The following is a 15,025-nucleotide window of genomic DNA, read 5'->3' on the forward strand; positions in this document are numbered from 1 at the left end:
GCAAGAGCAGTTTCTCTTGAAATGACGGAACAGAAGCTACATTGGAATGAGTTGAGGGATAGATGGAAAGCAAGAAAATGGAAATGGCTATGTACATTTTTTCAAAAAGAGGCCAGATAGGCTGTGGCTAGAGGGAAATGTGGGATTAAGAGATATTACATTTTAGATGGGGAAAACATTAATTCAGCAAGCCCTTTGTGTCTGTGGATTCCACATCTAATATGTAACAGAATGAGGTCCAGAAAGGTTTCCTGGATTTGATGATGCTTGAGCTGAGCCTTGTAGAATGAGTAACTAGATAGGAGATGGGTGATTAGAAGAAAGATTAGCATATATTAAGGCATGGAAAATTATTTAATTGTACTTTAGAAGTAATATTTTATTTAGAAGCAGAGAAATAAATTATCTACCTTCTTTAATTGTACATAGAGATGAATGTACAGAAAAGTCAGAACATTTCTAAATGTAATTGTTTTGATCACAAAGGAATTATTAGGAGTTGAAGCTGGCTTAACAAAACGTTTGCGTAATGAAAATAGCTTCCAACAAAATGTAACAATTTCCAAAATTCAGGTATATTTGGGAGTACAACATCATAGGAAATATTCGCAGCACAGCACAATATGTGCTAAAAATATTATAAACCATTAGCTCTGGTATATGAAGTAGAGAAAATGAATTTTTAGAGACTATTATTAACTAGACTGAGGATTCATTAGGGGAAGAAGATTAACACCTTTTATTGTAAACATTGATGATAAAGAGAATGTGTGAATATATCTATATCATCAAATAAAATGTTAAAGTTTTATACTTTGTGGATGGAGGTTATGTCAACTTACTCCACTTGACCACTGTGTTGTAATGCCTACTTAATCATGGAAAAAGGTGGTAACTTCTCTTTCAACTTTTAGATTTATCTTTCAATTTTTGTTTTGTTTTTCCTGTATGTGCTCTTTATCCCTAGCTACAAGACATTCTTACCAAAATGTATTCGAGCAAAGATCCAAGATTATCACATTTTGACAAGGAAGCGAATAAGGTACAGATTTCGCAGATTTATTCAGCAGTTCAGCCAATGCAAAGCCACTGCAAGAAACTTGAAACTTAAGTATCTTATAAATCTGGAAACACTGCAGTCTGCCTTCTACACAGAGAAATTTGAAGTAAAAGAACCTGGAAGTGGTCCTTCAGGTGAGGAGATTTTTGCAACCATTATAATAACTGGAAACGGTGGAATTCAGTGGTCAAGAGGGAAACATAAAGAAAGTGAGACACTGACAGAACAGGTAATCCTTAATGATATGTTCTCATTTTTTGTTATTTTAAGTAGAATGGAAATAAAAACAAAGTAATTTTAATCATTTGCAACATGGTCTTACACTTCTCCCATTTGATAGAAGTGGAAGTTTTTAATAGTGTGAAGCCATCAAGGTCATGTATTTCTTTTGCTGACTATTCATAAATGGTTTTTTCATTTAATTTTTTAGGACAAAATAATTAGCAATGGCTATATTAGAGTTTCAGAAAGGTATCAAATTCTAAGAGTGATTTTAAAGGTCTTTTTCCTTTCTTTCACTATTAGTGGTAATAGAAGGCATAATTATAAAAGTCATTAACTAGAAAATATTAATATTAATTGATTTTATGATGTATACCTGTTAATTTTTTAAGGTTTGCATTGCTAGTTTTAAGTTTGTTAATATCTGTGTTGTTCATAGATTGTTTACTAGAGATTCATAGGGATTTGTTTTTTTTATTTTTCATCTTTGGTAGTCATATTCCCAATTCTGGCAGTGGTTTCTACTAATATTAATTGAATTGAAGAGTGCCAAAGCACATTTTAGATTCCTGGCATCATTTAATACTCTCATGTTTAAGTCAAGCAAGATGCAGCATAGTCTTAGGGTTAGATTGAGAGAGGAAATCACATTTAATGCTTATCTATTGTTATCAATACCTTTTTTATTTTAAATAATTTGGAATAATGTTGTCTTCTTCATATGTATTGTTTTAAAATGGCTCCATAAATTCTACCTGCTTTTAATTATAGGATTTACAGTTGTATTGTGATTTCCCTAATATTATTGATGTCAGTATTAAGCAAGCAAACCAAGAGGGTTCAAATGAAAGCAGAGTTGTGACTATCCATAAGCAAGATGGTAAAAATCTGGTAAGTTTGCTTTATGATTGATTAATGGTTTCATTTTACAGTTCTCAGAAACATGTATTTTAGAATCTTAGTACCAAAATTATTTTCTTACAGCAATTTTGATTGTAGTTAATTATAACTCTAAACATAAACATCCATTCAGTAAACTTTTTGATAACATCTAGCTTTTTGTATTACTATCACCATTTTCCTACAGTTTCTTGTATTATACAGTACTTTTTAAACTCATATTTATGATTAGCAAAGCACCAGTTACTTTTTCCCCCATCTCTAGGTTATACTAGTTCCCTGATGTAATGCTCACCCCTGACTAAAATGTTTTATCATCAAGGATGTGGGTGTGATAGTTATACTGCCTAATTAAAGGAGAAAAGTAAAACAATACTGTCTGGAATTTATATAATAAATGTAAACCAATCCCAGGTCAGCCCCACCCAGGCTGTAGGACATGGTTGATGCTAAAAGATTAACCCTTTCTCTTTCTTTAAATAGCTTCAGGAATCTAATTTACTTTAATGTAAAGGGAAGAAATGAATTCTTTTGTGCTTTGCTCTTAAGTTTCTTATTTATCTGGCTCTGTCTTCTTTTTAACTCAGATGCTTCTTGACCCTTTCTGGCTTGAACTAATCATATTGATGTTATTTGTCTATTTATCTTAAGTATATATATGGCTTACCTGTCTGACTGTTCCAGGGTTATATTGCCAAAATTATAACTAACTTGCAACTCAGTTTATTCAGCCTAGTTTTCTGTTCTTAGGTAAAAATACGATAGTGTATCTACTGCTCAGTAGACTGTGAGCCTCTTGAAGGATCATATTTTCATGTGTGATTTTAACCCCTATACCTTACACAGTGTTCAGGGCCTAGTTTAGAAAAAGCTTGATAAATATTTTATGGACACATGAAAGGATTAGTAATTATCAACCCCATTGTAGATCTATAATAAATGTTTCTGGGGTAGTTTAGTGATCCTAATGTGAACATCCTGTGGTAATCTAATTAACTTCTCTGTGGGATTGTATTTGGACTTGGCTTAATTTTTAAGTCTGCAATACAGAGAAGTTAAGTAACTTTCCAACGGCGCAGTGTTGGTCAAGTAGTAGGGCTATTTAAATTCAAATGTATGATTTGAAAACCTAAGCCCTTAAGTGTGACACTACCTTCTTTGCTGACTATTCATAAGGCTCCTTAAAAATATTATACTGACAATTTGTTGGAATTATGTAACAAATAGAGAAGAATTGACATTTCTTTCTCATATTAAGTTTTCTGTTCTAGGGATACACTGTATTTTTCCTTGTATCCAAGTATTATTTTATGTTTTTTAGTAATTACTGGATCATTTTATTTATATTGATACATCATGTTTCTTGCTGAATTTTATTCACGATATGTTATGCTTTTTCTGTTTATTAAGATTAGTAACTTTTTCTTTGTATATTTTCCTCACCAAATTATGTATGGATATAGGAGATATAATTTTTACTTATTATTACATCGTCACAGTCTATTCTGTGTTAGTAAAACTATCATTTTCCTCTTCATTCTGGCGTTTATTTCTTTTTATAATTTTGGTAAAATATGAAATATATATAATATAAAATTTAGCATCTTACTCATTTTTAAGTGTACAGTTTAGTAGTGTTAAGTATATTCACATTGTTAGGCATCCAATTTCCAGAACTCTTTTATCTTGCAAAATTGAAGTCTACACTCATTAAATAACAACTCAGCCATTTCCCTCTCTTCCCACTCCTTGCAACCACCATTCTACTTTCTTATTCTATGAATTTGACTACTCTAGATACCTTGTATAAGTGGAATCAAACAATACTGTCTTTTTGTGACAGGCTTGTTTCACTTAGCATAATGTACTCAAGGTTCATTTGTATTACAGCATGTATCAGAATTTCCCTCGTTTTTAATATATACATGTATTCTGTTGTGTATATATCACATTTGTTTATTCATTTATCCATCAATGAATATTCAGGTCGCTTTTTTTTTTTTTTTGAGACAAGAGTCTCACTCTGTCACCAGGTGCCAGGCTGGAGTACAGTGGCACAATCTCGGCTCACTGCAACCTCTGCCTCCTGGGTTCAAGCAATTCTCCTGCCTCAGCCTCCCGAGTAGCTGGAACTACAGACGTGCGCCACCATGCCCAGCTAATTTTCATATTTTATTAGAGATGGGGTTTCACCATGTTGACCAGGATGGTCTCGATCTCTTGACCTCGTGATCCACCCGCCTCAGCCTCCCAAAGTGCTGGGATTACAGGCGTGAGCCACTGTGCCCGGCCTCAGGTCGCTTTTTAATTTTTTACTATTGCAAGTAATGCTGCTCTGAACATGGACGTACAAATATCTCTTCAAGACTCTGCTTTCAATTTTTTTGGATATATACCTTCTATTAGTCCATTCTCACACTGCTGTAAAGATACTACCAGAGACTGGATAATTTATTTTAAAATGGTGTTAATTGACTTACACTTCTGCATGGCTGGGCGGCCTTAGGAAACTTACAATCATGGCAGAAGGTGAAGGGGAAGAAAGGCATGTCTTACATGGCAGCAGAAGAGAGAGTGCACAGGTGAAAGTGCCACTTTTAGACCATCAGATCTCATGAGAACTCCCTCACTATCATGAGAACAGCATGGGGGAAACCACCCCCATGATTCAGTCATCTCCCATCATGTCCTTCCCTCTACATGCGGGGATTACAATTCGAGGTGAGATTTGAGTGGGGATACAGAGCCAAACTATGTCATACCTAGAAGTAGAATTGCTGGATCACATGGTAATTCTACTTGTAATTTTTTAGGGACCCATCATGCTGTTTTCTGTAGCAGCTACACCATTTTACATTCCTACCAGGAGTGCATTCTCTACATGCTCATCAAAACTTGTTATTTTCTGTTTTCTGATAGATAGTAGCCTTCTGATGGGTGTGGAGTAGTATCTCATTGTGCATTTGATTCACTTTTCCCGAATGATTAGTGTTGCTGAGCATCTTTTCATATATGTATTGCCATTTATATATCTTCTTTGGAGAAATATATATATTCAAGTCCTTTCTTCATTTTTTTAATTAGTTTTTTTTTTTGCTGAATTATAGAAATTTTTTGTGTATTCTTGATATTAATCCCTTTTCAAATATATGATTTGCAGATATTTCTCCCATTCCATAGATTGCATTTTCTCTATGTTGCTTGTGTCCTTTGATGGACAGAAGTTTTGTTCAACTTTTATTGCCTGTTTTTCTTTCTTTTTACTTTTTTTGTTGAGATACAATATGAGCACAGTAAAGCACACTAATCTTACATGTATAGCTCAGTGAATTTTTACATATTTGTACATCTGTGTAGCCACACTACCTCAAAAAAACAGAATACTTCTCTTACTCATAGAAGGTTTCCACATGTATCTTTCCCATTATTCACCTCCACCTGTAACTTCTACATCAATTAGTTTTATCTATTAATAAGGGTTGTATAAATGGAATGATACTGTATGTATTCTTGTAAAATCTAGATTCTTTTACTTAGTGTAATGTCTGAAGATTCATTTACGTTGTTATATGTGTCAGTTCATTTTTTTTTTTTTTTTTTGACAGAGTCTTGCTCTATTGCCAGGCTGGAACACAGTGGTGTGATCTTGCCTCGCTGCAATCTGCGCCTACGAGGTTCCAGTGATCCTCCTGCCTCAGCCTCCTGAGTAGCTGGGGTTATAAGTGTACACCACTACACCCGGCTAATTTTTGTATTTTCAGTAGAGATGGGGTTTCACCATGTTGGCCAGGATGGTTTCGATCTCCTGACCTCAATATCCACCTGTCTTGGCCTCCCAAAGTGCTGGGATTACAGGTATGAGCCAATGTGCCCTGCCAGTTCATTCCTTTTTATTGCTGGGTAGTACTGAATTGTTTCATTATATATCAGATTTTTAATTTCTTCTGTTGGGGTTATTTTCAGTTCAGGGTTTTTAGGGATAAAATTACTATGAACATTCTTTATTACATATTTTTGGTAGACTTAGGCACTCAATTTTTTTGGTATATATATATATATATATATATATATATATATATATATACACACACATATATATACACATATATATATATACAAAAAAAATTGAGTGCCTAAGTCTATATATAGACATATATATATATACACACACACACACACACGCACGCACACACACACACACACACCTAGGCATGGGATTACTGAGTCATAGTGATAGCTTTAATATACTGCCAAACAATTTTTTGTAGTTCTTTCAGTTCACTCTTCCTTCAATAATGTATGAAAATTACAGTTGTTTCATATCCTCATAAACTCTTACTTTTGTCAGTCCAAAAATGGTTTAGTGTGTCTGGTGGATGTGTACTGGTAGCTCATCGTAGTTTTCATTTTCATTGCCCTGGTAATGATGTTGAATACTTTTTCACTTACTGTTTTTCTGAATATTCTTCTTACAAAGTGGCTGTGACAGTAGTAGAGTCTCTATAGATCCTGGGTATATGCCTTTTGTAGGATATTTGTAAAATGTATATAGGCATACGTCAGAGATATTGCTACTTCAGTTCCAGACCATTGCAATAAAGCAAATATTGCAATGAAGTGAGTCACACAAATTTTTTGGTTTCTCAGTACATACAAAAGTTACGTTATACTATAATGGAGTCTATTAAGTGTGCAACAGCATTATATCTTAAAAAATAAGTTAAAACACTTTATTGCTAAAAATGCTAATGATAATTTGAGCCTCCAGAGTTATAATCTTTCTGCTTGTGAGACTATTACTTTGATGTTGATGGCTGCTGACTGATCAGGTTGATGGTTGGTTAATGTTGGGGGTGGCTGAAGCAATTTCTTAAAATAAGGTAACAACGAAATTTACTTCATCAGTAGACTCTTCCTTTTGTGAAAGATGTCTCTGTAGCATGTGATGGTGTTTGGTAGCATTTTACCCACAGTAGAATTTCTTTCAAAATGAGTCAGTCCTCAGAAACCCTGCCACTGCTTTATCTACTATTCTAAATCCTTTGTTGTCATTTCAACAACATGCACAGCATCTTCAGCAACATGCACAGCATCTTCACCAGGACTAGATTCCATCTCAAGAAACCTTTTTTTTTTGGCTCTTGCATAAGAAGCAACTCCTCATGTGTCCAAGTTTTATCTTGAGATTGTAGCAATTCAGTCACATCTTCAGCTTTACTTCTAATTCTAGTTCTCTTGCTATTTCTACCACATCCTCGTGACTTTCTCCACTGAAGTCTTGAACCCCTCAAAGTTATCCATGAGGGTTGGAATCAACTTCTTCTAAATTCCTGATAATATGTTAACACATTGATCGTCTTCTGTGAATCACTAGTGTTCTTCCTGGCATCAAGAATGGTGAGTCCTTACCATAAGTTTTTCTATTTACCCAGGTCCATCAGAGGAAACACAATCTATGGCAGCTTAGCCTTACAGAATGTATTTTTTAGATAAGACTTGAAAGTTGAAATTGCTTTTTGATCCACGGGCTACAGAATGAATGCTGTGTCAGAAGGCATGGAAATAACATGAATATCCTTTTACATCTCTGTCAGAGTTCTTTTTTTGCTGAGTAGATCTCAACAATGGGCTTAATATAGTAAACTGGGCCAGGTGTGGTGGCTCACGCCTGTAATCCCAGCACTTTGGGAGGCTGAGGCAGGTGGATCCACGGGGTCAGGAGTTTCAGACCAGCCTGGCCACCATTGTGAAACCCTGTCTCTACTAAAGATACAAAAATTAGCCAAGTATGATGGTGTGAGCCTATAATCCCAGCTACTTGGGTGGCTGAGGCTGGAGAATTGCTTGAACCTGGGAGTTGGAAGTTGTAGTGAGCTGAGATCATGCCACTGCACTCCAGCCTGGGTGACAGGGTGAGACTCCATCTTAAAAAAAAAGTAAACCATGCTATGTTGGATGACAACAGATGTGCTGTCATCCAAGCCTTGTTCCATTTATAGAGCACAGGCAGGGTAGACTTAGTATAATTCGCAGAACCCTAAGACTTTTGGAATGGTAAATGAGCATTACATTATGGTAAATGAGTCACCAGTGGCATTACATTAGTCCTTGGCAAGAGAGTTAGCCTGTCCTTGGAAGCTTTGAAGCCAAGCACTGACTTCTCCTCTCTAGCTGTGGAAGTCCTAGATGGCGTATTGTTCCAACAGAAGGGTGTTTTGTTTACGTTTGAAAATCTTGTTAGTGTCACCATCTTTTTCAGTGATCTTTGCTAGATCTTCTGGACAACTTGTGGCAGCTTCCACACTTTACCTTGCACTTAGGCTGTGGACATGGCTTCTTTTCTTAGATCTCATGAACCAATCTGGTAACTTCCAACTTTTCTTCTGCAGCTTCCTCACCTCTCAGTCTTCATAGAATTGAAGAGCCTTAGGGTCTTGCTTTAGATTAGGCTTTGGCTTAAGGGAATGTTGTGGCTGGTTTGATCTGTCTAGACCACTCAAACTTTCTCTGTATCATCAATAAGGCTGTTTGACTTTCCTATAATTTATGTGGTTACAGGAGTAGCACTTTCAGTTTCCTTCAAGGACTTTTCCTTTGCATTCATAACTTTCCTTTTTAGTGCAAGAGACCTCGTTTTCAGCCTGCCTTGGCTTTCAACATGCCTTTCTCACTAAGCTTAATCATTTCTAGCTTTTGATTTAAAGTGAGAGACGGGTGAATCTTCCTTTCACTTGAATACCTGCAGGCCACTGTGGGATTATTAATTGGCCTAGTTTCATTAGAGTTGTGTCTGAGGGAATAGGGAGGCCTGAGGAGAGGGAAAAAGAAAGTGAAATAGCCATTTGATGGAGCTATCAGAACATATACAAATTTATCACTTTAGTTCACCATCTTATATAGGCCCAGCGTTTGGTGCCCCAAAACAATTACAGTTGATGCTTGGACATCACAGGTTTGAAATGTGTGGGTGCAATTATTTGCAGTTTTTTTTTTTCAGCGAAACATGGATGGAAAATATAGTAGTCACAGGATGCGAAACCTGTATATACGTAGGGTTGACACTTTGTTTATGGGGGTTCTGCAGGATTGACTGCAGGACTTAAATATGGTCAGATTTTGGTATATGCAGGCGTCCAGTAACTAATCCCTCTTGTATTCTGAGGGACATCTGTACAGTAGTTACGTCAAAGGTCACTGATCACAGATCACCATAACATGTATAATAACAATGAGAAAGTTCAAATTTTGTGAAAATTACCAAAATGTAACACAGACAGGAAGTAACCATATGCTATTGGAAGAATGGCACTGGTAGACTTGTGCTTGCTCCACCTAAGTTTGTCAGAAACTTTCAATTTATATGAAAAAAATGCCGTATCTGGGAAGAGCCATAAGGGGAAGTGCAGTAAAACAGAATGTGCTTGTATATCACTAGGAGAGATACTGGTTAGTGAACTGCTAGTTCAAAGGGTGTGAATATTTACAACTTTGATAGAGACTATTAAAGTACTTCTCAAATGGTGTTTCCAATGTATCTGTACACCTCTCTTCTTGTATCCTTTGCCAACATTGGATGTTATCAATCTTTTTTCTGCCAAATCAGTGGGTAAAACAATGCCATCCTGTTGTATTTCACTTCCTTAATTAGAACCTCATATTGAGCAATACCTCATGTGTTTATAGGTCAGCTTTAATATTTATTCTTCTGTCAACTGCCTTTTCATATCATTTGACTAGTTTTCTTTTTTCTTTTTAATTGTTTTATAGGTTTTATTCCCACAGTGTGTGTTGGGTGTAATCCTTTGTTGTACATGTTTGTAATCTCCAAGTCTTTTAATTTTGTTTAGGATATCTTTTATAGTACCTGGTTCTTTTTTTTTTTTTTTTTTTTTTTTGGCTAGTTGTGTTAACTAAACACCTGTTATAGTACAAACATGTTATATACTTGTCTCCTTATGATTTTTGGTTTAGGACCCTATTCTGTGTTCCTTTTATGATTATGAAATGTTGTTCATTGCTGGGCCAAGAAGTATGTTGTGATAACATTTTCATTCTTAGGTAACTTTTTCCAGGAGTTAATTATTGCTTTATGGTTTTTCCTTTGTATCTAGCTTTATTTTCATTTTCTACAAGAACTCTGTAGTGTACTTTTTTTTTTTTTTTTTCAGATGGCTTTTCGCTCTTGTTACCCAGGCTGGAGTGCAATGGCACGATCTCAGCTCACCGCAACCTCCGCCTCCCGGGTTCAAGCAATTCTCCTGCCTCAGCCTCCTGAGTAGCTGGGATTACAGGCATGCGCCACCATGCCCAGCTAATTTTTTTTTGTATTTTTAGTAGAGACGGGGTTTCACCATGTTGACCAGGATGGTCTCGATCTCTTGACCTCGTGATCCACCCGCCTCGGCCTCCCAAAGTGCTGGGATTACAGGCTTGAGCCACCGCGCCCGGCCTGTAGTGTACTTCTTAATACAGTATTTCACATAAGCAAACCTGTCATATATTATAGCATTTTTACTTTTCTGGAGAAGTACATCCTCGATCACAGCATCTTTATAGTCTGGACTGGAAGCTGTCTAGGTACAGCTATTATTTTGTACAGCTGTAATTTTTGGTCATTCCTTTCTTATCCTGGTAACTATCTTTTTATCTCTTTTATATTGGATCTGATTTTCTGAATCTCATGTTTGCCATGTTTTTGTAGGTACAGCCTCTGGTATCTGTTGGTATTTTTATTGTGATTGAGACAAATTAGAAAATTAGAGAGGAATTTTACATTTTTATGATACCAAATTTTTCTACCAAGAACATGATTAATCTTCTATATATTTAAATAAAAAGTTTAATTTTACAAGTGTTTTAAAGTTTTTCTAATAATAATTTTGTTAATTCTTGATATTGCATTCTTTTTGTTATAAATGGGGCTTTTTCATTATATAGTTCACTTTTTGTATGTAAAAATGTAAGTATTTTTATGTATGTATATTTTCCCATTTAAGTAACATACTGTACTGCATTTTAGACTATTTGTTCACATATGTATTAAGATACAATCAGGCAGGGCTTGGTGGCTCACGTCTGTAATCCCAACACTTTGGGAGTCCAAGCCTGGTGGATCATAAGGTCAGGACTTTGAGATCAGCCTGGCCAACATGGTGAAACCCCGTCTCTACTAAAATTACAAAAATTAGCTGGACATCTTGGTGTGTGCCTGTAATCCCAGCTGCTTGGGCAGCTGAGGCATAAAAATTGTTTTAACTCAGGAGGCAGAAGCTGCAATGAGCCGAGATCACGCCACTGCACTCCAGCCTGGGTGACAGAGCAAGACTTTGACTCCGGGCAGGGGGAAACACAGCATAGGTACATATCCTAATTTAGTTTGTAGCATCAATACTTTAGCAGTATATAATTGGTATGTAAGGGTATATAAGGCTGATGCGGTGGCTCACACCTGTAATCCCAGCACTTCGGGAGGCCAAGGTAAGTGGATCACTTGAGGTCAGGAATTGGAGACCAGCCCAGCCAACATGGTGAAACCTTGTCTTTAGTAAGAATAGAAAAATTAGGTGGGCATGGTGGCACATGCCTGTAAATCCTAGCTACTCATAAGGGTGAGGTGGGAGGATCGCTTGAGCTTGGGAGGTGGAGGTTGCAGTGAGCCAAGAGTAGGCCAGTGAACTTCAGCCTGGGCAATGGAGCAAGACTCTGTCTCAAAAAAAAAAAAAGAAAGAAAAAAGAAAAAAATTGTTATTTAAAAATAAATGGTCATCATTTCTAATGCCAACTCTTATATCATATTACATAGATTTCTAGCTGAGATAACTGGTATGTTAGTCTAAGAAGGATATTGGAAAATAAAGTAAAATGATGGATACAGAGTGAACTATAACTGGGAAGGTATGATTGTCTGTATTTAGGAGGATGTTAAATATCACACATAAGAATTAAATATCAGACTGAGCCATAAAAGACGTGAACAATTTAGAAGAAATTTTATTTAGGAGAATTACTGTAAAAACATGAAATTAAGAAAATTTTCAATATTTAACATGTGGTTGACTTTCTGAAAGATGTCATTTCTTTTTCTTTTCTCTGATTAGGAAATTGAACTTAGCTCATTAAGGGAAGCTTTGTCTTTCGTGTCATTAATTGACGGCTATTATAGATTAACTGCAGATGCACATCATTACCTCTGTAAAGAAGTAGCACCTCCAATGGTGCTTGAAAATATACAAAGCAACTGTCATGGCCCAATTTCGTGAGTAATATAGACTTAAAAGTAAATTATATATTTACAAAGAAAAGTTAATATAACAGAGTGATACATGTATGTTTAGGAAAAAAATAGTTTGACAAATTTTTTTAAACAAAAGGCTATTTGCAATCAGATTACATAGTAATTAGAATTATTTAGTGTATAATTTACCAACTATATCCCAATCTATAATATTTATAACTTGTAGAAGTTTAAATAACATTTGTTAATCATGCCTGGGTGTGATTGATTCACTCTTGAGTGTTACTAAAAAAGACCTCCAATTTATGTTTTATTAATTTTAAAATATTGCAAAGGAGTCAGTGCAAAATTTGAAAATTCTCTTTTTTAGGATAGTCCGTCTCTTTATACTGAAAGGTGCAAACACAAGATGTATATTATGTCCACATTTCTAGATTAGTGCTATGTAGAACTTAGTGCAATGATGAAAATATTCTGTATCTGTGCTGTGTAACACAGTAGCCACTAGCCACATGTGGCTGTTTCGTATTTGAGATGTGGGTAGTGCAACCATGGAACTGAATTTTAATTTAAATTTCTTTACATTTAAATAGCAACATGTGGCTAGTAACTATCGTACTGGCTCACACAGTTGTAAATCATTACTTTAATACTAGGTAAAGCGAGTTATCATGCATAACAGCTGTTTGGCTTAAGTCCTAATGATATCTCAGCTAGGATGTGCTTTATGTTGATAACAGATTTGAATAACTTGAACAGAGGGGAAATCTGGGATCGTGAGCATATTATGTTCCTTGCATTTAACCTACCCCTAAATATTTGAGAATATAAAAACTTGATTTAATCTATGCTTAATATTTATTTAGTAATGAATATGGTTGCTATGAAAAAGCTGCACTCCTTGCCTTTATTTATGTATCCATCAATTCATTCAAACGTTCTTTTATTTATATTTACTGAGTACCTACTATGTGCAAACATTGGTTTGTATATTAGAAATAAGGTGATAAGTGAAACCAAAATGATTATTGCTTTTGTATAGATTATATTTTGATTTTCTTTCAAGATGTGCAGCTTCAGAAAACATCACAAATCTTAAAAATCAGTAGTCTTTGCCAGTTGCCATGAGTCTTCTCTTAGAATGTGTTATTATACTAAATAGTAAAATCATGCATTCAGATTTTTATGTCAGTAACTGCTATGGTAGAAGAGATGTAAGTATTTTCTGATATACTATCTGTATAGTTAAATGAAGTTTTCTGAGAGTGAGTATGGTTTAAAAAATACTAATGTTGAAATCAGTAGGCAGAAAAATCAAATGAACAGATTGTTCTTTGTGATTTTGTCTTATAATACCTTTCACTGGTTTTTAAAGCTATATAATTGCCCCTTGTAGTGGTTTGAACTTACTGCAGAATAGCTTGGTACTTTGATTTTTTTCCATTGGAAGATTATTGCTAAACATATAAAGTAGAGGAGACAATTCCGACAAGTTTTAGATTTGACTTTTGATTTTTTTTAGATGACGTTTGGTCCTAATATTATGGTGCTTGCCGTATTATCATTCAGATTGCTTCTTCTTTACCTTTAGAATGGACTTTGCCATCAGTAAACTGAAGAAAGCAGGCAATCAGACTGGACTGTATGTACTTCGATGCAGTCCTAAGGACTTTAATAAGTATTTTCTGACTTTTGCTGTCGAGGTTAGTATGTCACATTTATTAGTAGTAACACTTTATTTAGTTCATTTAATTTCCTCTCCATATTGATTTACCATATTTCCTTTTTAATACTCACAATTATAGCTTTGGATATGATAACAAGTGTACTAATGCTTTATTTACCTCAGAGATTCTGCACAAATAAATAAGATGTAATTCCCAGGGTTTATATAAAAATTTAAAATAATTTATAATGTCTTTTTATTTTGCATTTATTTTATTTTCTGATGTTTTGGTGTTACCAGTGTGTCAAAAGGTATTTCATCAAGTGTCTTGATTTTTTTTTGAAAACTGGAAATCTTCACCTTATCATGTAGAACAAAATTAACTGGAAGCAAACTTTCTATTAACAGTGGTTACAGAATTAGAGAAAAATAGGGCAATAACAAAGAAACAGAAACATTAAAGTACTTTTAACTAGTGATTTTCTAATATTAAGAATATTGATGTACAATGTATGTTTTGAAGGTAAAACTGCAATGAAACCCCACTGTCAATACAGATCATCTTGGATCTTATTTATGATTATTTACTATCACTTACAAAGCAATTTCATGGTATAAATCCTAAGAAACTTTATAGCAGCTTTCAAGTTTATCTTGCTTTTTAAGAATAGAGAAAGTAAGAATTTTATTATTCAGTTATTTAAATTTTCATAAAATAGAACTTAATTTAGCATATATAGAGGGTAGATTAATTACAGAAAGTAGGTTACTCCATTACTTTACCTTTGTGTAAAACTGGTAATCTCTCCTAATTTCAACATATCTTCTTACTGTAACACATAATAGTATATTATATTCAAGTTATCAATTCAAAATATCTCTCTATATATTTTATGTTCACTGTATGTGCCAAGGCTAATGAGGGCTTTGTATTAGAGAGTTT

The 15,025-nt window shown here is 34.8% G+C and overlaps 1 protein-coding gene across 1 annotated transcript in view; it reads left to right on the plus strand.

Annotated features, from left to right (window-relative positions):
- JAK2 (Janus kinase 2) overlaps positions 1-15,025 on the plus strand; it is a 120,547-nt gene that overhangs the window by 76,447 nt on the left and 29,075 nt on the right. Inside the window, exons 9-10 of the mRNA XM_039461525.2 lie at positions 12,280-12,437; positions 14,008-14,119. Of these exons, the coding sequence (XP_039317459.1) occupies positions 12,280-12,437; positions 14,008-14,119 (270 nt within the window). The remainder of the gene's footprint in view (positions 1-12,279; positions 12,438-14,007; positions 14,120-15,025) is intronic.

This window comes from Saimiri boliviensis, chromosome 2, assembly GCF_048565385.1.
Source record: "Saimiri boliviensis isolate mSaiBol1 chromosome 2, mSaiBol1.pri, whole genome shotgun sequence".
NCBI lineage: Eukaryota > Metazoa > Chordata > Mammalia > Primates > Cebidae > Saimiri > Saimiri boliviensis.